The sequence below is a fragment of the Silene latifolia genome, chromosome 11, assembly GCF_048544455.1.
Source record: "Silene latifolia isolate original U9 population chromosome 11, ASM4854445v1, whole genome shotgun sequence".
In the NCBI taxonomy this organism is placed as follows: Eukaryota; Viridiplantae; Streptophyta; class Magnoliopsida; order Caryophyllales; family Caryophyllaceae; genus Silene; species Silene latifolia.
The window spans coordinates 183,665,734-183,689,541 of NC_133536.1; the positions used below are offsets into that span (position 1 = coordinate 183,665,734).

The 23,808-nt window shown below is 38.0% G+C and overlaps 2 protein-coding genes and 1 non-coding gene across 3 annotated transcripts; 1 reads left to right on the forward strand and 2 right to left on the reverse strand.

The window, feature by feature from the left end:
* Positions 1 to 4,129: 4,129 nt before the first annotated feature.
* Positions 4,130 to 4,609, reverse strand: LOC141614457 (uncharacterized). Its single transcript, XM_074433202.1, has one exon. The coding sequence runs from the start codon at positions 4,607 to 4,609 to the stop codon at positions 4,130 to 4,132; it is 480 nt and encodes a 159-aa protein (XP_074289303.1).
* Positions 4,610 to 7,269: 2,660 nt separating this feature from the next.
* On the reverse strand, positions 7,270 to 8,202 carry LOC141614458 (uncharacterized). Its single transcript, XM_074433203.1, has one exon. The coding sequence runs from the start codon at positions 8,200 to 8,202 to the stop codon at positions 7,270 to 7,272; it is 933 nt and encodes a 310-aa protein (XP_074289304.1).
* A 1,324-nt stretch (positions 8,203 to 9,526) lies between these two features.
* LOC141615944 (small nucleolar RNA R71) lies at positions 9,527 to 9,633 on the forward strand. The gene has a single exon (XR_012530329.1). It is a non-coding gene; the product is annotated as a small nucleolar RNA R71 (small nucleolar RNA).
* The last annotated feature ends 14,175 nt before the right edge of the window (positions 9,634 to 23,808 follow it).

Below are 23,808 nucleotides of genomic sequence, written 5' to 3' on the forward strand. Positions count from 1 at the left end.
ATTTGGTTAATTACATTATAAAAGGTATTTTAAAACCTTTTATTTCATTTCTTCACATTTTGAAGGGTATTTTAAAGCCTTTCTCATTTCTTTACATTTTCAAAACAAATGTATTAGTCACCAACACGAAATCATCCTTGGTTCTACATACCATGTCGGATTTTAACCCGAGTGCGATGATGAACGTTGACTAATTACAAACAAATGAACTTAAAACAATTATTTCATAGTCATTTTCAAAACTATTCATGTCAAGCTTGCAAAACCGAACCCGACATCGAATATTGTCAAAACAATGACGATTATTCAAGTCTCGTTCTTCAAATCAACACAAAAGCGGCCTAAACGGCCTTTTCAAACCAAGACGGGTTTAAACACCCATTTTTCAATACATTTTATAAACCTTTTCAATGGTCAGAAGACGTCTTTCAACGTCTATTGACCCGCGCCTAAATAGGCCACTTATTTTCCATTTTCAAACCAGGGGAGGCCCCCTTGCATCGCCAGCAGGCTCGCGCCTCTTATGGCTGCCTGATGCAGGATCTGTTCCTATTCCAGCATTTGTCCAGGACGATCTCGACTTCGGTTAACCCGAATACAGGATGGATCAGATGGCAAATATGCCCATTTTACATCACATTTGCAAAACGCCTTACTAAGACAAATGGATCACGTTATGCACCATAAACCAAATTCGGTAAATGGATGTTTAATTTCCGTCTTGCATGCAAATCAACAATAAATCCAACTTGACATCAAATACTTGATACTTGGATTAAAACAACCGACATAGCAATCTCACATGTTAGGTTCAAACTAGTAGATGCACATTCATGCATTTACCCGTTTTATCAATTTTCGCATTTAACCAACCAAAATTGATCAGTAGAGGCCGCTACCACGGACAGGATTGGGTGTCCGATTAAAAAGCTTCCCAATACATACCTTCACCTCTTACTCAGAAACTTTGGATAGTGGGCGACTTTATCCAGGGCGTATGAGAGTCATTCTAGAGATAGGATGCTAAAGAGGGACGATTCCTTATCTTTAGTACCTATGTCAAACACCGCTTTTTGCCTTGGTTGACATAGGTATAAAGTGGATTCGAACGGGTTCCAAGCATCCCAAAAATGCTTGGCGGCAACTCCGAACATCTCTTGCATCGTTTCGAGACCCTTGCCGAGATTAAACCGACCAATCTAAAACGATCCGGTCGAAAGCATTTTTACGCTGCCGAGCGTGGCTTTCAAAAGACCGCTATACGTCCATTGATTGGCTTGGCGTGTAGGTGGCTATGTCCACAATAGTGTATGGAGGAGATTCGGGAATTAAAATGCATATTTTTGTAAAATTTTCAATTTTTCGATTTTTTGTGTTTTTAAATGGGGATGCAATGCATGAACTATACTACATGCAATATTGAAATGACAATGAAAATTATGCTAAATGGATGCAATTCCTATATGTGACAATATATTACAAAATTGAAATCTAATGCAAGTCTAAATGAATGCAACTAGATGAATAACTATTCTACATATCATACAACTAACTAAATGCATACGAAATTTAAATATGAATGAGAAGTTTGGATTTAGGGAATCATACTTGGCTTTGGATTTGAAAGGGAGTAAAATTAGGCCAACAACTAGGCCTCCTAGGACTCGTTGTCCTCATCATCATCTTCCTCCTCCCCGAACTTGGACTCTCGGATGAAGTCGTCCATGTTCATGCCCGTGGTCGTGTCAAGGAACATCTTTGTCCCCCCTCCCGAGCCACCTCCTAGCTCGGGGTTACCAAAAATGGAGGGTGCTCCCCCAAACCATTAAGTATCATTCCCCTCCCCTTGAGAGGCCGGAGGGGGAAAGACCGGGGCGGCAAAGTAATCGGGCCGAATGTTGATATCGGCGTAGCCGTAGCTTCTGTCTTTCGAGTACCCACCATCCAGCTCGAGGTAGTAAGATGGATATAGGCCGGAGGGGTGGTTGTATTGCCTCCTCCGATAGTCATCATAAATGGGGAATTGCCCTACCGATTGGTCTAAGTAGATCCTTTCCAACCGTTGCTCTATACCGCGTCTCTCACTTGCGGCCGTTTGCAAGCCCATTCTCATGTCGTTTATAAACTCCACCAAGTCGGAGTGAATTGGGGGCGGTGGAGGAGGTTGGCTTGAGGAGCCTTCACCAAAGGGAACCCCCATGGTTGAGATTGGAAAGGGGGAGGTTGGAAGGAGGGATTAGGCATCGTGAATTGGAGGGTAGATGTGGTTTGTGCACAGTTGTCCCTTCCATAGGTAATTGGGTGAAAGGGAGGGGGTTAGGTGGTGTCCTCCTCCGCTTGGATTTCAAAGAGATATGATTCTTCACCGGGTTTGATTTTGAATTTGGATGCATTGGGGAGTGGGACAGAATTTCGCTTTTATATTTGCCAATATTCTAGGCCATCAAAGGGGTTTGTCTTGATCCATTCAAGTTTCTTTGTCAAATAATCCTTTGTGATCCATGTGTCCCCCCGTACCCAGTTCATGGTGGATAAATCCATCGGGCGGTCTAAATGCTTGGTTATGCGGGTGATGAGGCCACCCACATGGAGGGGGACTTTTTGCCCCGGAGACTTGGCCAATTCTGACAAATGGAGGGCCAAGTGATGACCCACATTAATTTCGTAGGGAGTTGGGGTTTTGAGTAAATAAGAGCCCAAAATTTCAAGCTCAGTTGTGCAAAAGACCCACGGCTCATCCGTAGCAAAAACCGTGTACCCCATAAAGCGGTGCCAAATTTAATTGGCGCATTGTGAAAAAAAATTTCCGGCCTTTTCACACCATTTTTATCTTCCACCCCCGAGATAGCCTTCCAAACCCGAGAAATATGCATATTTGCGGGTGCCTTATGGTTGGGGGAATTTGTTAATCCAAAAATTTGGCAAAGTCGGCCAAGGGACAAGGTGTGGTCTCGGTTAATGAGACGGAAATGGATTTGGGCTACCATTGATGTTTGGCGATGTTTGTCGAGATGGAAACTACTTAGGAATTCTCAAGTAGGACGGGGGTAATTTTCCTCATGGATGTCATACATACCCTTCACCCCGACTCCTTTAAACAAGGCAAAGGTCTCCGCATCCAATCCTAGGCTTCTCATATCGGGGCGACAAATAAATCTAGTCGGGGTGAGGGGGCTATTTTTGAAAAGGATAAATTTACCTTTTTTATGCTTGTGTCGCAAACACCACATCCGGAAAGTCGAGATCCGGGTTGGTGTCGGAAGCCGCTGCCTCAACTAGTTGTTGTTGAGCCCTCACAAGATCTGCCCTAATCCTCTTGCTTGCCATTTGTGATGGATTTGAAGGTGAAAAGTGAAGGAGGAGTGATGGGTTATTGATGGATGGAGGTATGGTAAAGGTTTAATGGGGATTGGTGGTAATATGATGGAGGTTTGATGGTGTTTTGTTGGGGTAGGAAAGGGGAGAGGGAGATAACAGTGAAGAAAAATGGATATAGAATAAAGAGGAAAAGGGGGTGTCGGGTTAAAATTTAGGCGAAATAGAGGGTCTGTGCCGGCAAAGGTGCCGGCAGCCGGTCTGCCGGCAGGGGTTCCATGCCCCTTTTTTAAAAATCTGAAATTTCTGCCCAAAACACAAAGAACTCGCTGCCGGTGGGGGCGTCGGCTGTCGGTCCACTGGCAGAGGACTCCTCTTTTCTCCTTTGGATCAGTTTTTGGCCTTCAGTGTATGTCTCTACCGGTGGGCCGGCTGCCGGCCTGCCGGCAGAGGATACGCCTCCTTGCTTTTTCCTTCATTTTATTCAATAATGAGTTCCTCTGCCGGTGAGCCGGCTGCCGGCCTGCTGGCAGAGGACCTTCCTTCACTTCAATTCTCAAAATTTTCTCCAAATTAAAAAGGACTCGGTGCCTGTGGGGGCACCGGCTGCCAGTCCACCGGCAGAGAGTCACTTCTCAGGATTTTCAACTTGTTTTCTTCCTTTTACTTAGAAAATTAATTCCCGACTCCTTAACTTACCCCTTTTTTCGAGTTTTCCACTTTTAAACCGACGCCTCATGTCGGCGTTTTGGGTAAAGTGAGGGGCCCCGCTTTGCAACCCAACTTGTGCCAAGAATGATATTTTCAAATCCTCTCATTTTCTAACTACATGCATGCTATATACAAATGGTGGTTCTTGTGGAGCTCTACCAAACCGCTTCAATGTTAGAGATTGAAACAATTCCTCCTCGGGAAATGGGTCCCCCAGGTATAGCACTTCGATAGTGCCCTTCTCATCACCATCATAGTATCGCTTCACCCTTTGGACATTTACTTTGAAGGTTCCACTTTCTTCACTCCAAAGTTCAATTGTGCCACAAGGGGAGATGTCCGTCACTTTGAATGGTCCCGACCACCGTGATCGGAGCTTCCCGGGAAATACTTTGATCTTAGAATTGAAAAGGAGCACTAAATCTCCTACACTCACATCCTTCTTCATTATCTTGGCATCATGCCACTTCTTCGTTTGATCCTTGTAAATTTTGGAGCTCTCATAAGCCTCCATCCTCAATTCTTCTAACTCATTCATTTGGAGAAATCGGACTTCTCCGGAGGCATCAAAGTCGAAATTCATTTCTTTGAGAGCCTACCAAGCCTTGTGTTCTAGCTCAACGGGCAAGTGACATTCCTTTCCATACACAAGTTTGTAGGGCGTGGTACCAAGAGGTGTCTTGTATGCCATTCTCAACGCCCATAACACATCCGGGAGCTTTTGGGACCAATCCTTCCGGCTCTTTCTAGTCACCTTTTCCAAGATAGCTTTGATTTGGCGGTTAAAAACCTCCACTTGCCCACTAGTTTGAGGGTGGTAGGCAAGTGCGGTTTTATGCCGCACTCCATGTGACTCGAGTAATGCCTTGAAGGTGCTCTTGCGGAAATGGGATCCACCATCACTTATAACCACTCTCAGGGTTCCGAACCTTGGAAAAATTGTCCCCTTGAAGAGTTTCATGGCGACTTTACTATCATTGGTGGGAGAGGCCACCGCTTCAATCCATTTGGACACAGAGTCCACCGCCACCAATATATACTCATTTCCACAAGAGTTGGGAAAGGGTCCCATGAAGTCTATGCCCCAACAATAAAAGAGCTCAATCTCCAATATGTTTGTGAGGGACATCTCATTCCTTTTTCCAATATTCCAAACCCTTTGGCATGCATCACACGATTTTCCCAAGTAATGGATGTCTTTGAACATGGAGGGCCAATAAAATTCGCCTTGTAGGATCTTGGCAATAGTTCTTGAGGTGGCCAAGTGTCCTTCATAAGCGGAATTGTGCACTCTGTCAACAATCGTCAAGCCCTCCTCTCTAGAAACGCATCTCCGGAACATTCCATCCCCACACTTGCGAAACAAGTGGGGATCATTCCAAAAATATCGTTTGGCGTCATGCCTCAACTTTCGCCTTTCTCTCGGTTCCATCTCATCCGGTATGAAACCATTCACTAGATAATTTGCAAGAACCTCAAACCAAGGAGTCTTGGTGCTAACTTCCATTAGGCTATCTTCCCTTAGCCATTCATTAATCGGTGCACTCTTGTCTTGAATTCCATGGTCTTCAATGGTCAATCTTGATAGGTGGTCGGCAACAACATTTTCCGAGTCGGCCTTTTTCTTGATCTCCAAATCAAACTCTTGAAGTAATAGGATCCACCTCAAGAGCATCGGTTTTGCGTCCTTTTTCACCATTAATTGTCTCAAGGCGGTGTGATCGGTATACACCACCACCTTGGAGCCAACTAAGTATTGCCGAAACTTTTCAATGGCATGCACAATGGCCAACATCTCCTTTTCGGTCGTTGAATAGTTACATTGCATTTGGTCAAGGGTCTTGCTAGTGTAGTAGATGACATGATGTCTGTTTTCAACCACTGGGCCTAATACCGCGCCCACCGCAAAATCCGACGCGTCGCACATAATCTCGAAAGGGAGGTTCCAATCCGGGGCCCAAATTATTGGAGCCGTGACCAATGCTTCCTTCACCCTATTGAAAGACTCAATACAAGGTTCATCAAATACAAAAGGCACATCCTTGAGGAGTAATGAAGTCAATGGCTTTGCTATTTTTGAAAAGTCCTTAATAAAACGCGTATAGAATCCAGCGTGGCCTAGAAAAATCTTCACCCCCTTCACATTGGAAGGAGGTGACAAGTTTTCTATCACAGCAACCTTAGCACCATTGACCTCAATACCCCTTATAGAGATAACGTGACCAAGTAAAACCCCCTCCTCTACCATGAAATGACATTTCTCCCAATTTAGGACAAGGTTGTGCTCCTCACATCTCTTCAACACATTAGTCAAATTGACTAGACCATGATCAAATGAGTCTCCATGGACACTAAAGTCGTCCATAAAGACTTCCATGCTTTTCTCAAGAAAATCCGAAAAGATGGCCATCATGCACCTTTGAAAGGTGTCGGGTGCACTGCACAACCCGAATGGCATTCTACGATATGCATAGACTCCTATGGGACATGTGAAAGTCGTTTTCTCTTAGTCCTCCGGGTGAATTGCTATTTGGAAAAACCCGGAGTAGCCATCGAGAAAGCAATAATACGCATGCCCGGCTAGCATTTGGTCAATAAAGGGGATTGGGAAATGATCCTTAAGGGTGGCGACATTAAGTTTCCTATAGTCGATACACATTCGCCACCCGATAACCGGTTTAGTGGGTAGGTGAGTCCCGTCCTCTTGCTCGACCATGGTTACCCCTCCCTTCTTGGGTACCATATGGACCAGACTCACCCATTTGCTATCCGTTATTTGGTAGATAATCCCGGCCTCGAGTAATTTCAAAACTTCATTTTTTACCACCTCGGCCATTTTAGGGTTTATCCGCCTTAGACCATCTACCTTCGGCTTACTCCCATCCTCTAGAATGATTCTATGCATACATAGGCTTGGACTTAGCCCCTTTATGTCATCTATGCTATACCCGAGTGAGCCTTTCTGAGTTCTCAAAATTTTTAAAAGTTTCATCTCTTATGACTCACTAAGGTTAGCATTTATGATCACGGGGTAAGCCTCCCCCTCACCAAGGAAAGCATACTTGAGTGAGGGGGTAAAGGTTTAAGTTTTACCTTTGGAGGGAGAAGGCCCTCCACCTTCTTCAAAAGCTCGTCATCTACATCACGATCTTCTTTCATTGCTTCATCATGTAGGGAGATTTGAAAAACCTCTTCCATCTCCGCCTCTTCTCGGGTCACTTCATGAACTACCTCATCAATCACTTAAATAGCGCTTAACCTTTCAACTTTGGGTCCTTTTATCAAATGTGGGAGGTTAAATTCGACATTGTTGCCCTCAATTCGGAAGGTTAGAGTCCCATTCTTCACATCAATAAGCACTCCTCTGGTAGCAAAAAACGGCCTACCTAGGATAATGGGGGTATGGCTATCCTCCGGGATGTCAAGGACAACAAAATCGGTTGGGATTAAAAGCTTTCCAACTTTGATGGGTACATCTTCAAGCACCCCCAAAGGGCACTTGACGTACCTATCCGCCAATTGGAGAGTCATAGTAGTAGGATCAAGACTATGAATGCCAATTTTCTTTGCAACTTTTAAAGGAATGACACTCACACTTGCTCCCAAGTCACAAAGAGCTCTTGATATAGGAACACCACCAACTATACATGGGATTGAAAAGCTTCCCGAGTCACCAAGTTTAGTGGGCATCTTGTTAAGTATATGAGCACTACATGCCTCTTCCATTGCCACTATCTCTTGGTCACCCAAGACCCTCTTCTTAGTCAAGATATCTTTCAAACATTTTGAGTAAGTTGGCATGTTCAAAATCACATCCGTAAAGGGTAGGGTTACTTCAAGTTTCTCAAGCATGTCACAAAACTTGGCATACTTGAAGTTTTCCCTATTCTTTATGGCTCTTGAGGGATATGGAATATGAGAAAAAAGTTGAGAATTGGGAGATACATTTGGGGGATTTACATTCTTTGTTACCTTAGTAGTGGGTTGTAGGAATACCTCTTCGGTAGCATCTTCACCTCTTTCTTCTCCATAAGGTAAATCCTCAACCAAACCGTCAATATCCCTTTCCACTTGTGTTTTCTCACTTGAAGATTCTTCGCATGTCTTCTTCCCTTTCTTGGCTTCACTCATCCAAGCCGATGGTGTCATTGGTGGGCTTTCTCTTCCACCATTCATGTTCGTTTGCTTTCTCTTGGGATCCGCATCGACTTTTATCTCAAGATGCTTATAGGGGTCTTCAAGTTCTATCCCACTTAGCTTCTCAAAACCACCGCGTATTCTTGGTGGCTAGTTGAGGCATCCTTGGAGCTTTGCCCTTGAGATAACAAACCACCGGGTGGCTTATGAGGGTTAGGTAGAGCATGAGAGGCCAATCGGGCCTCCAATTCCCTCATTTCCTTTTGATGGGCAAGTCGTTGATTAGCATTTTCTTGTTGGGTAGCCTTTATGAAATTAGCCATGTCTTGGCTATGTTGCATTTGCATGTTCTTCACCAACCTCATAAGTTCATTTTGAGAGGGGTCACCTTGGGGGTCTTGATAAGGTTGGTTGGCTAGGGGTAAAGGAAACCCATAGTCATTCCGAGTGTTGGGACCTTGTCCCCCGTGATAATTCCCTGTAGGGCCATTGTTGTTGAAGTTTGGTCCTTGACCTTGATCTTGAAACCCTTGAGCATACCCTTTCCCAAATCCTTGATTAGCTTGATTCACTTGGTTCCCTTGATAGAACCCTCGGGTGTTTTGATTTCCCCCCAAAATCTTGGTACCCTTGATATTGGTTCCCAAAGTTTTGGTTTTGATTGTTGTTGGGCCATTGGTTTTGATTTCCGGGGTTATTTCTTTAGTTTGAGTATCCACCCCTTGGTTGAGAAAATCCGGGTGGATTATTTGGGGCTTGGGGTTGAAGATGTTGTGGGTTTTGAACATTGGTACTCTTGTAGCTAAAGTTAGGGTGGTTCTTCAAACTCGGATAATAGAAGTTGGTGTTTGGGTTATAGACATTGGGATTGTTGTAGGGTGGTCGTGGTGGTCTTGTATTGTTGTTATAGCTTTGAAAGGCATTGACATCTTGGACATTCTCCTCATCCCCCCCCCCCCCCCCATTGTAGTTGTTGGTACATATGTCAAAAGTGTGGTCATTTCCCCCACATAGCTCACAAGGTGAAACTTGAACTACCTCCTCCATGGGTGGACCATGTGAGGCAGTAGCTTGATGAACTTGGTTCCTTTGCAATTTCTCAAGTTGCTTGGTGAGAAGATCTAGCTTAGCATTTGTCTCGACATTTGAACTAGAAGAGTTCTCCTTAGGGTATTTGCCATTTCTCCTAAGCATATTTCCCCTTGATCCATAATTGGCCTCCGAGTCTACCATCTTCTTAAGTAATGCCGTCCCTTCCTCATCACCCAAATGGTAAAATCCCCTTCCCGCGGAGGCATTCACCATTTATTTAGTTCTAGGAAACAAGGTTTGGAAGAAGGTTTGGGTGATATACCACTCCGGGATCCCGTGGTGCGGACAACTAGCGATAAGGTCTTGATATCTATCCCATACTTCACCCAAGGATTCCCCATCTTCTTGTTGGAAAGTGTGGATTTCATTTCGAAGCATGGCGGTCTTGGATGATGGATAGTACTTGGCCATGAATGCCTTGGCTAAGGCATCCCATGTTGTGAATGTATCCGGAGGGTGAATATTCAACCACCGGTCTGCCTTACCCGTCAAAGACAATGGGAACAACATCATCCTTAGAGTGTCTTCGGATACCCCATTCTTCTTCATCATCGAGACCTTTATCTTGAACTTTCGTAGGTGAGCGTGAGAATCTTCTTCAATGTGTCCCTCGAACAAGTATTTTTCAATCAACCCCACTTGGGCGAGGTGCATCTCAAAGTTGCTGGGAGCCAAGGTGCCGAAATTAATTGGATTACAAGAATCATTATGGTTAGGGCGATTATGATCACGTAAAGCCATTGGAGGTGGTGGTGATTGAGGTGGAGTCAGAATTTGAATTATGTGAAATGGGTTTTCAATTGGAGTCTCAATTGTGTCGTTTGATTGTGGTTGGGTTGTGGTTTCAATGATTGGTAGGATGTGTGGGTTTGGTTGGTCTATGTTTGTTTGAGGAGGATTCCTAACTCTATCAAGAGTCCTTGTCCTCAAGGTTCTAAAAAGCCTCTCGGGGTCGGAGTTGAAGATTAGAGCTTGATGGTTCATCCTAGGCATGCACTCGACAAACCGTTAGTCTCCTAGTGTTTTTACACACTAGGGAAAGGCAAGAAAACACACACTCTACAAAGAAACACACAACTACTGAAGCAAATAGCAAATGAGATGAAACTAAAGCTAATGTTGGAATATGTGTCCTCCGACAATAAGGCGATCACAACTGTCGATCTTGATGATCACATGTTTAAGTCTCATTTTAAGAATACAATTGGGAAGTAATATTTTACTGTCAACTGGTCTACACATATCGGTAATGATTGGCTGACTAGAGTTTGACATTACTGTCGTGCGACGGTGGTGATCAGTTGATCCCCTTAGGTCATACCTAAAGGGTAACACTCTTAATTGATTATTTAATTGATCGTATGACGATACGGGTTAATTAAATTACTTAAAATTGACGGACGATTTTGGAAGTAATATTTACATATCTTATTATAATTGATTAAATAAGATACGGTCTAAGTGATCGAATTGTTTTATTACTTAGATGAAATTATTGTTTAAGGAAACAATTGCATTTGAATGAATAATTTATTATAAATACAAGATGTTGTGATTTATAATTGGTAAATTATTTTGGTACAAGTAATTATGAATTACTAAGTCGATTTTGTACATGACGTATTTTTATTAATGCGTTGATTTTTAATATGTTAAAAATGCATAACAATTTTACATGTCTTGTGACATGTGACAAATTGACAAATTGACAAAGATAAAATGGAATCCATTTTATCTTAAATGGACCGAAATAGAGGGTATTAGGATAAATATTGTGTTGATTAATTAAGTGGAAAACATAATCATTTTACCTAATTACTAGCCATGCATACCTAGTTACTCTTGTGAAGAACACCTTGCTCATGCATTGGCCCCTTTTACCCTCCCCTACCCGGTTTTCCTTGAAGAAAAGACAAAAGGGTTTTCTCTATTATTTACCTAATACACTACATCAAAAGATTGGTGTATATTCATTCATTCTACACATCTAAAACAAAAGTATTTTAGAGAGATAAAAATTACTCCATTATTCCTCCTCTTGACCAAAATTCTATGAGGACAAAACAATAGTTTTGGGTCTTTTTATTTAGATTAATATTGTTCTAGTATTAATAATATTAATCTTATTACGGGGTTACTTTGGGTATTCATCTTTGGGAGAGATTCTACTCTTGAATCTTTGTTCATCCATATTAGGAGAGCTCAAGAACAAGTGAGTAGGAGAACTCATTTGTGCCCAATAATCCGAAATTTCTAATGTAAGAATGATGAATTCTTTTTTATCTTTATTCATGTTTGCATGCATAAGATCTAAATTAATTTTATGACTAAATTAAATTGTAACATATACTAATATGTTGTTTTATGAGATATAGATTTCTAACAAGCAGTATCAGAGCCTTAGGTTGTTTGCATGCAAATCGGTTATAGTTTTTCCGAGTTATACGATTAACAAATAAAACTTATAAATTTGTGTTTATTATGATATATCACGAAATCAATTATGCATATTAAATTTTCTGGTCCTAAAATGTATTTAGGATTTTTTGGTTGATTTATGGATTTTTTATTGTTCATTTTATATAATAATGGCATTAGAATGTGATTTTATGATAAAAATGTCATTTTTGGACTAAAATTAGCTAAACTTCATTTTTTCCAGTGGTTTTTTGATATGTTTTTACATATATTATATTTTGATGACCTGTAAATTTTCATAATTTTATGAGTTCTTATGCTCGAAATATGGATTTTTCATGATAAAATCGAATTTAAATAGAAAAATAGGTTAATATGAGTTATATTTCGAATCTGGTCATAGAAATTTATTATGTTGTCACATGAAATTTTAAAAGATGTGTGTAAAATAATTGGCTATAATGAAGTCTTTATGCATGATTTATGATTTTTTGATGTAAAATAACATAAATAGTGACTTTAATTAGTAAAAATTGCTAAAACATACTTCATGACTAAGAAAAAACGTCACATGTTGCATTTTATCATATATTTCAGATCTAAAAGTGAAAAGTAAATTAATACAATTTTTCTCATATTTTTATGATAATATTTGATAAATCCGATAAACCGCAACATAGTTTTTCTCGATAAATTTCGAAATTTTTAACCTAAGTTTTTGAACATTATGAGTTTCATGGCATTTTTCCGGAATGGTCATGAGTTTAAAATTTCAAATTTTGAATTTATTTGAAATTTTTTGTGATTTATTTGAAGTTTATGGCACTTTATTGTAATTTTGAGTCCATTTGTGAACAATTTTAAGAAATATAAGTTAATTATTGTCAATATGTTAGTGGAGACTAATTTTGAGTCCTAAGTTGGTTAGGGTAATTAACTTGTGCATAAATATGATTTTATGTAATTTATTGTGATTTTAAAAGGTTGAATCACGCAAATCCGTAAAAAACGATTAATATACGATATTGGCTCCTTTAAAGGAGATTTAGCATAAAATTGGGCATGTTCATACATATTATAATGCTGCATTTTATTTATGATTGTCATAATTTTATTTTATGTAATTTTTGAATTATGTAATTTTGCTTAGTATGGCCTTAGTTTTTAATTTGTATTACCCGAAATGTATGGGAATATCGATTCGGTTGTAATTTTTTTTTTGTGATCTCGTATCAAGGTTTTGTAATTTAATAGATTTATTTTAATTACAAATGTATAATAGGAAATTATGTAATTTGTTATGTAATTTATTTATTCCGGAGTTCCTTGAAGACGGTGCCACGCGAGAAGGCGATCCATTAAAGACGGTGTTACCTCGAGATGCGTGTCAAGACCGAAGTTCAAGGGACCAATGGAGTTGGTTTCCAAATTTGTAATAGTTTATTAGATTTACTATTTTAGGAAGGCCATACTAGGATTTATTTTTATGCTTTGCATTTTATTTATATGTTGCATGCATCGCTAAATCGCCATAACTAAAACATGCATTATCATTTAATCGAGTATATACCGACCGTGTCAATTACAATTATCGTAGTTCACCGCTTTAGTTCACTTAAAACGTGATAGATGATAATTTGACATGACCTCTCGCTAAAATAAACAATTGAGACTTAGCCTTACCAAAAAGTAGAAACCATGAAAACCTATTTCGTGAGGGAGTGCACTCGGCCACACCAGGGTACAAACCTTGTTACGTAGGGGAAGTGGGTGATAAATGTCTATCCACCGAATTCATGTTGATAAGGGATGAATCGGCTACACCGTGCCCAAGTTAATGTGGATTTGGATCATGGACACATTTATTCGAAATTTGGGTTGAACTCAACAAAAGTATTGATAAGGGATGAATCGGCTACACCGTGCCCTTTTCGGATGTGTTTTGGGCTAAAGATAAATGTTAATGTAATTTTATCGACCAAGAGTTCTAAAAATAGAATCGATTAAAGTGTTAATCCACCGAGTTATATTGATAAGGGATGAATCGGCCACACCGTGCCCAAGTTAATATGAATTTGGATCTTGGAATCATTTATCAAGTTGGGTAGAGGTCACTAGATAAATGCAATAAAACTTGTTTAAATTAATTTTACGAGTATTATTATTTTGAAAACGACATATATTTTATTCCTTCAATTTTCGTTTTGTAGATCGCATCTATTTCTCATAACAAATGGTCACTCCTAACACCAACGCCACACCTCTCACTAATACTTCTTGGCTCCGATCCTTCATGGATCGTTGTAAACTTGAAAAGAATGGGTCAAATTTCTCCGATTGGGATGCCCAACTCAAATTAGCCGCCCAAGGTGACGACAAGCTTCGTTACCTTACCGAGGCCTCTCTACCCGAACCTAATGCTAGGTCTAGTGCCGCCACTAGGGAAGCATATGCGGCTTGCCACAAGGAGTCCGCCGCAATGAAAAATGTGTTGATCTTTGCGATGGAGGCGGATCTCCAAAGGAGAGCCTTTAAAATGGGCACCGCTAATGAAATCTATTCCAAGCTTGTGACAATGTTTTCACAAACTCCGAGGATCGTCCAATATGAGGCGGCCGCGGCATTCTTTGATCTTGACTTTAAGGAGGGCCAAAAGGTTAGCCCTCACGTGCTCAAATTGATGGAGCTAGTCGAGACTTTGAAAATTCAAAAAGTTGAAATCCCCAAAGAGCTCATTGTAGATAGGATTCTACACTCCTTATCCAAATTCAAGGCATATGTTCAATTCCGGATGAATTTTAACATGCAAGACAAGGACGTGTCTCTTGAAGAGTTGCACAAGTTACTTGTGCAAGCCGAAAGAGACATGGGGTTAAATGTTAACCCACCTAAGGATGTGCTTAATATAAGCACCAAGAGCAAGGGGAAATTCAAGAAGAATGGGAAGAAGGGTAAGAAGCAAGCTCCCACTTTCACCAAAGCTAAGACTTTTGAAGCTAGCACTTCCAAGATCAAGAAGGGTCCTCTTGATAAATGCCATTATTGTAATGGTGTTAGACATTGGAAAAGAAATTGTTCCAAGTATCTTGGTGACATCAAAGCTGGAAAGATCACTCCAGTAGGTAAATGACTATCCTTTCTTTTATGTTTCTAATTCAACTATGGTATTGTGATACAAAGTTGTGATAATGTATCCCCTTTTTATTGTAAATAGGGCCTCCACCAAGCAAGGACAAGGGAAAGGAAAAGCAAGCTTGAGTAATCATCAAGAAGCTAAGAGTAGCTTCCATGAAGCTTGGATTTTTTATTGTCTTATTTTAATTTATGTTTCGGATTTTTAGAACCTTTTGATTTCCGTGTTCGACATGGAAATGTTTGATCCTTTCTAAATAATTGTTATATTTTGGATTATGGTGGCTTGGTTTGCAACCCAAGTCACCCGTTTTATCGTATTTTTTCGTGTTCTAAAAATTTGTCTTTATATGCTTGCTCATAGAAACATATAATCATCCACTTAAAGTGATCTAATAGGCAACTATAATGATGGGATTCATTATATGTCCACAAGCTTAAAGGCTTGTGTATGATCAATTAAAAAGTGATGATTGGTTTGATGAACTCTCTTAAAGGAATGTCAATCACCAAGTACACTTATCAAATCAAAAACTATTAGTCAACCTATGAGATAGTCCTACTTATACTTCAAAAATCATTATTTGTGTCTCATATGCTATCTTTGAATCTCTAGTGTATTTATTCTAAAGATAGAGTGGGAGAAAAATGAAGACACAAAGAACACCAAGCAAAATTTGTATACTTGTGTAAATGAGATCTACGCAAGAAAGAATGATTTGTATACCTATATATAGGTATGGTACACGAATAGATGAGATCTATGGTCTTGAATAGATGAAATCTACATGACAAAAGAGACCAAGTGAAGTAATCAAAAGAATATGTTATCAAGATAACTACACGAGGAGACCAAAAGAAAGTTTTGGAAGAAGAATGACTAATGTAAAGTCTTAACAAGAGATTTGGCTAGTTTATGAGCGACTTTTGACCAATTTACTTAAGAGCCTAAATGAAACAAAGTTTCATCCTAGAAAATAAATGAGATTTATGACTAAAAGTTGCAAAGATTGATATGCCGATATCCACAAGAGCTAAGTTATGTATTAACCACGCTAGTGTCATTACTTAACCTCATTATGAAAATGAAATGGTTAAACCTCCTTCCAGAAAAGGGTATTTTGAGAAGGACGTATATTAAATGAAATTCACATTTAAATAATGACATTGCTACGCATCATTATAAAATGAATGAGTTAGAGATTAAAATCTCTTTCCATAAGTTTAAGATTGAAACCTTTTCAAAATAGGTATTTTGAAAGGATATGCTGGGAACATATATGGTTTTATCTTAATAACTTGGCAAAGCAAAATATATTTCAATTCTTGAAATGTTTCGATTGAGTAGTCAATTGCGAAACATGTGGAATTAAGTGGGAGATGGAAATTATCATGTGAAGACATGGAATTTAGTGGGAGCAATCATCTTGTAAAAATTTATAACTCATTACTCATTGAGAATGACGAGCTAATACTATCTTTCACAAAGAAGTATTTGAGTTTTCAATTCTGGATGAAAATGGACTATGATGAATCCAATCACATCATGAGATGTTGGATAGGTATTGAGCTATACACATCGAATCACCGAGAAACGTAGGTTATTCATGTCAATGAAAATGGAATTGCCATTAGCAGTCGTGGTCGTTCATTGAACCTAATAATGGTTGATCACATGATTATTAATTATTAATGTTTCCGCCATTAGAATAATCATACATATGTCCAATAATGAATCATATGCATAAGAGCATGATGATTCATTGGCAAGCCATAGAAGAATCGTCATGAATTCTCGAGGAGAACTAATGAGCGATTCCAGTGATGGACAAAACACTCTGTTATGTGACAAGAGGTTGCACATATTGAAGTTCGATCACACGTAAGGATTTATGAAAATCCTAAGCTATTCAAGCTAAAAGGAGAAATAAGAAGCTTTGGAAAGATACTTAGTTTTAATAAGAAGTTACTCAAAACTAATATTTTCTAATATGCTAGGACTTATGAGAAGTACTAGGCTAGTCATCTTGACAATTGTTGCAAGACTCTACAAAACGTATACCTAGTGCATTGTGAGTTGATAGAACACTTGACCAGTGCAAGTTATATCATCCACCTCAAATTCGTTGGTTATGTGATAAACAACTAGAAAGTTCTTTAAAGATAAAGAACCCAAACCAAGGTTGGGAACCTATATGTGTACTTGGTAAGGTTCATGCTATGAGAGATAACATGAATGTAAAGGAAAATACGATAAAAGAAGTTTGAACACATGGACACATGGTATGTTAAACTTCTATTGCAATCGACTAGTGTTTACACACTTACGATATGCATCACAAGGTTGTAATATGGTATTGACTACCCGAATGTGATGTCGACATTTGTCGTTTGAGTTATTATTAACTCACCTTATACTTTGTTACATCCAAACGGGTTGTAGAGACAATTGAACCCCGTTAAAGTGAACACGGATTAACATAGTATTCGCCCATAGTCACTTGTATGAGGTGACGTCTCGAAGTGACTAGAGTGTGATGCGATTGATGGCAAGTTCAAGTGTCATAGACTCATGTGTGATGACTAGTCGATCACATAGGCAGACTGTTAGGAACACCTTGTCGGGCCTTATGACCGCTTATAGAGTTCTGGAAAATTTATATAGCCTGGTCGTGGCGAGAGCTACTATAGTATTCTAATGAGTCAATTCTTTTGAATAAAGACTGTTCGCCTAAGATGGCACAGTTTCAGATTAACTTTGATTTGTGTTACTACGACCTTCGTAAATGGGGTCAAATGGGCATATTTTGGGTTATGATGGCTGTGGCTAGTCGAAGGGAATGAGTACAATAGGAATTGTCCACCCCTAGTCAGGGTTATAACAATATCTCAAGGCCACTCGAGGAGTAATGAACTGGAAATACGTGGCCACGCTCGGAAGATATCTATGGTAGATAAATCCGGTCAATCAGTTATTCTCCAGATCGAGGAAACCACTCTCGATATGATCACTTGCAAGTACGACCTGAAAGACACCTTGCATTGAGTGGGAGATAGTAATAGGACAAGATAATTGGAGACGCACACTTGTCGAGGACAAGTGGGAGATTGCTGGAATATGTGTCCTCCGACAATAATGCGATCACAACTGTCGATCTTGATGATCACATGTTTAAGTCTCATTTTAAGAATACAATTGGGAAGTAATATTTTACTGTCAACTGGTCCACACATATCGGTAACGATTGGCTGACTAGAGTTTGACATTACTGTCGTGCGACGATGGTGATCAGTTGATCCCCTTAGGTCATACCTAAAATGTAACATTCTTAATTGATTATTTAATTGATCGTATGACGATACGGATTAATTAAATTACTTAAAATTGACGGACGATTTTGGAAGTAATATTTACGTATCTCATTATAATTGATTAAATAAGATACGGTCTAAGTGATTGAATTATTTTATTACTTAGATGAAATTATTGTTTAAGGAAACAATTGCATTTGAATGAATAATTTATTATAAATACAAGATGTTGTGATTTATAATTGGTAAATTATTTTGGTACAAGTAATTATGAATTACTAAGTCGATTTTGTACATGACGTATTTTTATTAATGCGTTGATTTTTAATATGTTAAAAATGCATAACAATTTTACATGTCTTGTGACATGTGACAAATTGACAAATTGACAAAGCTAAAATGGAATCCATTTTATCTTAAATGGACCGAAATAGAGGGTGTATTAGGATAAATATTGTGTTGATTAATTAAGTGGAAAACATAATCATTTTACCTAGTTACTAGCCATGCATACCTAGTTACTCTTGTGAAGAACACCTTGCTCATGCATTGGCCCCTTTTACCCTCCCCTACCCGGTTTTCCTTGAAGAAAAGACAAAAGGGTTTTCTCTATTATTTACCTAATACACTACATCAAAAGATTGGTGTATATTCATTCATTCTACACATCTAAAACAAAAGTATTTTAGAGAGATAAAAATTACTCCATTATTCCTCCTCTTGACCGAAATTCCAAGATGACAAAACAATAGTTTTGGGTCTTTTTATTTAGATTAATATTGTTCTAGTATTAATAATATTAATATTATTAAGGGGTTACTTTGGGTATTCATCTTTGGGAGAGATTGTACTCTTGAATCTTTGTTCATCCATATTAGGAGAGCTCAAGAACAAGTGAGTAGGAGAACTCATTTGTGCCCAATAATCCGAAATTTCCAATGTAAGAATGATGATTTCTTCTTTATCTTTATTCATGTTTGCATGCATAAGATCTAAATTAATTTTATGACTAAATTAAATTGTAACATATAAGAATATGTTGTTTTATGAGATATAGATTTCTAACAGCTAAGACTCTTAACAAACTAAGTATAGCCTAACGCCATCCCCGGCAACGGCGCCATTTGATGAGTAGATATTTTGGTCGTCATTTCTACTATCAAAAACAATTTATAATAATCCCAAATTAAGTAGTATAATAAGGGGTGTTGGTCTCAAGGATGACGGGGGCTAGCACTATGATTTGATTAAGTATAAGTTTAGCCTAGTAAAAATGGGAATTTGATTAAGACTAACAACTAGATTTAAACTCAAGCGAGCAATTAACTAGATGTATAAATGATTGATTTAAAGAATTAGGGTAGTTGGGTTCCCCTAAGCAAGGTTGGTCAACCAATAGGTGTCAAAAGGTTTCCTGGTAGAAAATAATGAAGAAAGCAAGTTAATTTCTTAACCTTATCTTAAGATGGACACAAGAATCATCATTTCGTATCCTATCTCTTCATAAACTTGCTATCAAGCAACAATACAAACTCTCATTCATAAAGAAGCTAAGCAAAATTGTAGAAAAGTATGAACTTTCATACACACAATTCAACAAACACCTTCAATGCATGATTATGAACAATAATATTTCCACCCAAAAACACAGTTTAACAACCCATTTGATTGACTTAAACCCTCATTTAGGTTCTCCCTAAACCCTAGTGGGAGACTACTCACACATGGTTACAAAGCAAATGCAAACAAATGAGTAAAAGCAAACAAACATGACAACAAACATTATAAGAAGATGAACAATCACTAATTATCAAAAGAAAATGTAAATTATTAAATAAACAAAGTAAATAAGGAAGAGAATTGTACCAACAATAAAGAAAGATTGATACTTTGATTGAATTAAGGAAGAAATTCTTCAATATCTCCAAAATACAACCCAATAACCAAATGTAAACAATTGATATTAAGTGGATCTATATTAATTAAGTAAATGATTAAGGTCTAATTAGGGAAAGATTAGTACTTGGCTTAGTAAATAATGCATAAACTTAGAGGAGTTCTTAAATCTAGGGTTGTGTGTACAAATGATTAAGGGAAGGGGTATTTATACTACCCTTTTGAATTAAACACAAATGAAGGGAAAAAAAGCCCAAAATGCTTTCTGTGATCCTGTGCCGGCTGCCGGCATCCCTACTGGCAGCGCGTCTTTTCTTTCCTGAGGCAATATTTGAGCTCGGGTTGTTCTCTGCCGGTGGACCGGCCTGCCGGCAGAGAGTACTCCTTTGTTGATTTTTTCTCTTCATTCTTCAATATAGGGTGTGTGTGCCGGTAGACCGGCTGCCGGCATCCTTACCGGCAGCGAGTCATTGCAATTTTGGCTCCAAAATCTTCCTCAAAATTGGCTAAGTGTTGGCATGTGTTCCCTGCCGGTGGACCGGCCTGCCGGTAGAGAACACTTCTTCATTTTATTGTTCATTCTCAGGGGTTGGGAGGGGTCTGTCTGCCGGTGGACCTTCTGCCGACCTGCCGGCAGAGACACCTTTCTCAGCATTTTCCATCCTCTTCTTCTCAAGCTAACTTGATCTTTAGCCCGTTCCTACTCCTTCTTCCGTTTTGCCTTCTCTTAGGCCTATTCCCTGCAAATGGAGACGGGAATTCATAGTATGCGACCACGTGAAATAAAAGGGCAAAATGCAAGCGAGTCGGGGTCAAAATCGTGCCAAATGGGGTCAAAAATTATGAAAAGAAAGAGGGGAATTGGTCAAAAATAATCAATCATCAAATACCTTCTTAGCTTTTACATATTACTTGTACAAATCTTTCCCGTTAATGATATTAATGTCATTTAGGTTGGTGTTTCGGGTTCATATTCACATGTTCTTTACATCTATCTAGTTTTAGGGTATTATAGTACGGGAAAAGTAGTAAATTCGCTCAAACGTTTAAAGGATCTATATTTAAAGGACTTTCTTAAAAATTGAGAAAAGAAATTAGCAACGCATTTTAAGTGTCAGATTAATTAATTTTATAACTTAAATTATTGAATACTTAATTGAAATTGTCTTATTTGACAGAGTTATACATAAAGTGCCTAATTGTTTGACTTTTCCATTAACTCACTAAAATTAATAAAACTAGTTTTTAATTTTTAGTTTTCTCTATAAATCGTGTAAGGAACCAATGTCTTTATGTTTTGGTAAATATTTTGACATCTCTTCACTATATCGGCTAGCTTTGTACATTCACTAAATGGCAAAAAAAAATCCACTAAAACTCTTCCTCAAGATCAAGATCTAAGAGGTGTGTACATTAGAAATGAATGAGAAAAAATAAAATTATGAAGTAAACTGAATAATGGGACATAATTAAGAGTTGTTTGGTTCTTAAAAACATAGGAACTTGAAAATCACATGAATTGTATATAGGAACTCAATTCATGTGAATTGTAACTTACTACATGAATTAAATTCCTAGATGAACCAAACGACTCCTTATTACTGGAGTTGACTTTTCATAAAAATAAAGAGCTTAATGCTAACGGGAAGAGTGCTAACGGCAACAATGCTAACGGAAAATCATTTGGATCCCTTAACTGGAAAATTTAAATGTTCGGATCCTTAACGGAAAAAAAGATGAAAGTTCAGTCTTTGTCTTACTCTTATCTCCATTGTAGCTTGTTATGCCAACTTGGTTTTTTAAGCTAATTTGCTTTTCGGCTACAAATCGCTCCATTGGTAATCTACAACATCATGTAACTTGTACGAGTCGTCCTACTATATTATTTCCTCCAATGAAAAAATTTACCTTTTTTTTCATACCAAACTACATGCTTGATAGAGCTACAATGTTTTCAAGCAACTTTAATTCATTCCTTCTCCGATGATAAGCTACTTGCTTGTAATTTTAGAAATATTGCAAGCAAGTCCTTATAAATTACCTAAATTGACAGTGATTATCAAGACAAAAAAAATATTCATGTTCGTATCTCCAACTTGTTTGCACTTTAATATATTAAAGACATTTCATGTTGAATTTATTTTATTTTTAATATAAGAAAAATTAGTATTTAGCTATCTTATTATTTACTCAATACTGTCAAGTAATATCTTTTTTTTCCTCTATTTATCATAATCTAACTCACAATGTGCGGCGGCCTTTTATGTATTTGACCTTATTTTACATCACCATTTCTAACATCACGAATAAAACGAATATACTAGATGAAGTCTCATCAGCTGGCATGCCATTACTTGGATCGATGAGGGACATCGGTCCTTAATAATGTCAATCACATCAATTTAGATGTTCATGTTTTAATTTTGAATACGGAAAATTCACGTGGTACGCCTAAACTTTGTCATTTTGCACGTGGTACCCAACTGTTTAAATTTGTGCATATGATAACCTTAAGGTTTGATTTCAAGTACAACATGCTCTTTTTATCGTTCTTAAAATTTTCAATTGAGCATAAATCGTTGACCAGAAATAGGAATTGGCCAATTTTTTTTAAAAAAATTAAATACCGCTTCTAGATCTATTATTTGATAAAACAAAAAATGGTCAATCGGAAATTTAAGATCGAACTTATGGTTAATTTTTGGTTTTCGTGAGGAAAAAAACCCTAGAAAAGTCAGCCGATAATTTTTTTTAATCAAATTGAAGATTATGACAAAAAATGTTTATAGAACAAAAATTGGCCAATTCCGAATTCTAGTGCAGGGGCTATGCCGCTCAATTGAAGTTTTTTAAAGCGACAAAAAGGACGTGTTGTGCATAAAAGTCAAACATGAAGAGTAACATATACACAAACTTAAAATACTGGGTACCATGTGTAAAGTGGCTAAGTTTAGGGGTACCGCATGAATTTTCTGTTTTAAATATAATCAATATATGACTCATGAGCCATGACTTAATATCTTTTTTTTTTATGTAAGTTCGTGTTGAGGGCATTAAAGAATGACCACGAGAATTCTTTAGAATCTTCAAGTTATTACAGCATGACCATGAGATTTGTCAAATAACTCATGTATTTATGGGCTCCACATTTTATCATTAACTAATCATTTATACTATTATATAAAGTGGTACTCATTTTTGTTCTCTAACGGGACTATCACGTTATAACCTTTATAAGTAATTACGAGACATTATAAATCAGTCGAAAAGGAATAATATTTATATATGATGTCTGCATTTGAGGATCAGGTGGGAGTAGCATTAATTTGCAGACTCCTAGTGATAATATTGCTGATATGTTACTATTGTTCACTACGTAAGGGGTATTACGCCCTAATATCACCAAAATTGAAGATCGCATTATCAACTTCGATAGGAATTCATACCCTTCAACTTCAACTCCGGCTCCAACCTCATCTTAGTTACCGTACAACCTTATTACCTCAGATAATCTTGTAATTATGCATTTTCAACAATTGTGGAACAAATTTCTATTGCTTGTTTTGCAATTATCGGCCAATTTAATAAGCTATTAGCTTCATTAAGGTAGTTGCTTAAACAAGTCATTCTACATGGCCATCTCCGATGGTGTAGCAAGTTGCTTGCAATTTTAAGAAATTGCAAGCAAGTCACTAAGCTACACCATTTTAGACTTGTTCTTACCTATCTACAATAGATGAGTAGCATTACAATTAAATTGAAGTTGAAACTATGACTTTCTTAAGCAACCAGCAT

Coding starts and splice junctions, on each gene's coding strand:
- LOC141614457 (XM_074433202.1), bottom strand. CDS start 4,609: ATGAATTTCGACTTTGATGCCTCCGGAGAAGTCCGATTTCTCCAAATG.
- LOC141614458 (XM_074433203.1), bottom strand. CDS start 8,202: ATGAATGGTGGAAGAGAAAGCCCACCAATGACACCATCGGCTTGGATG.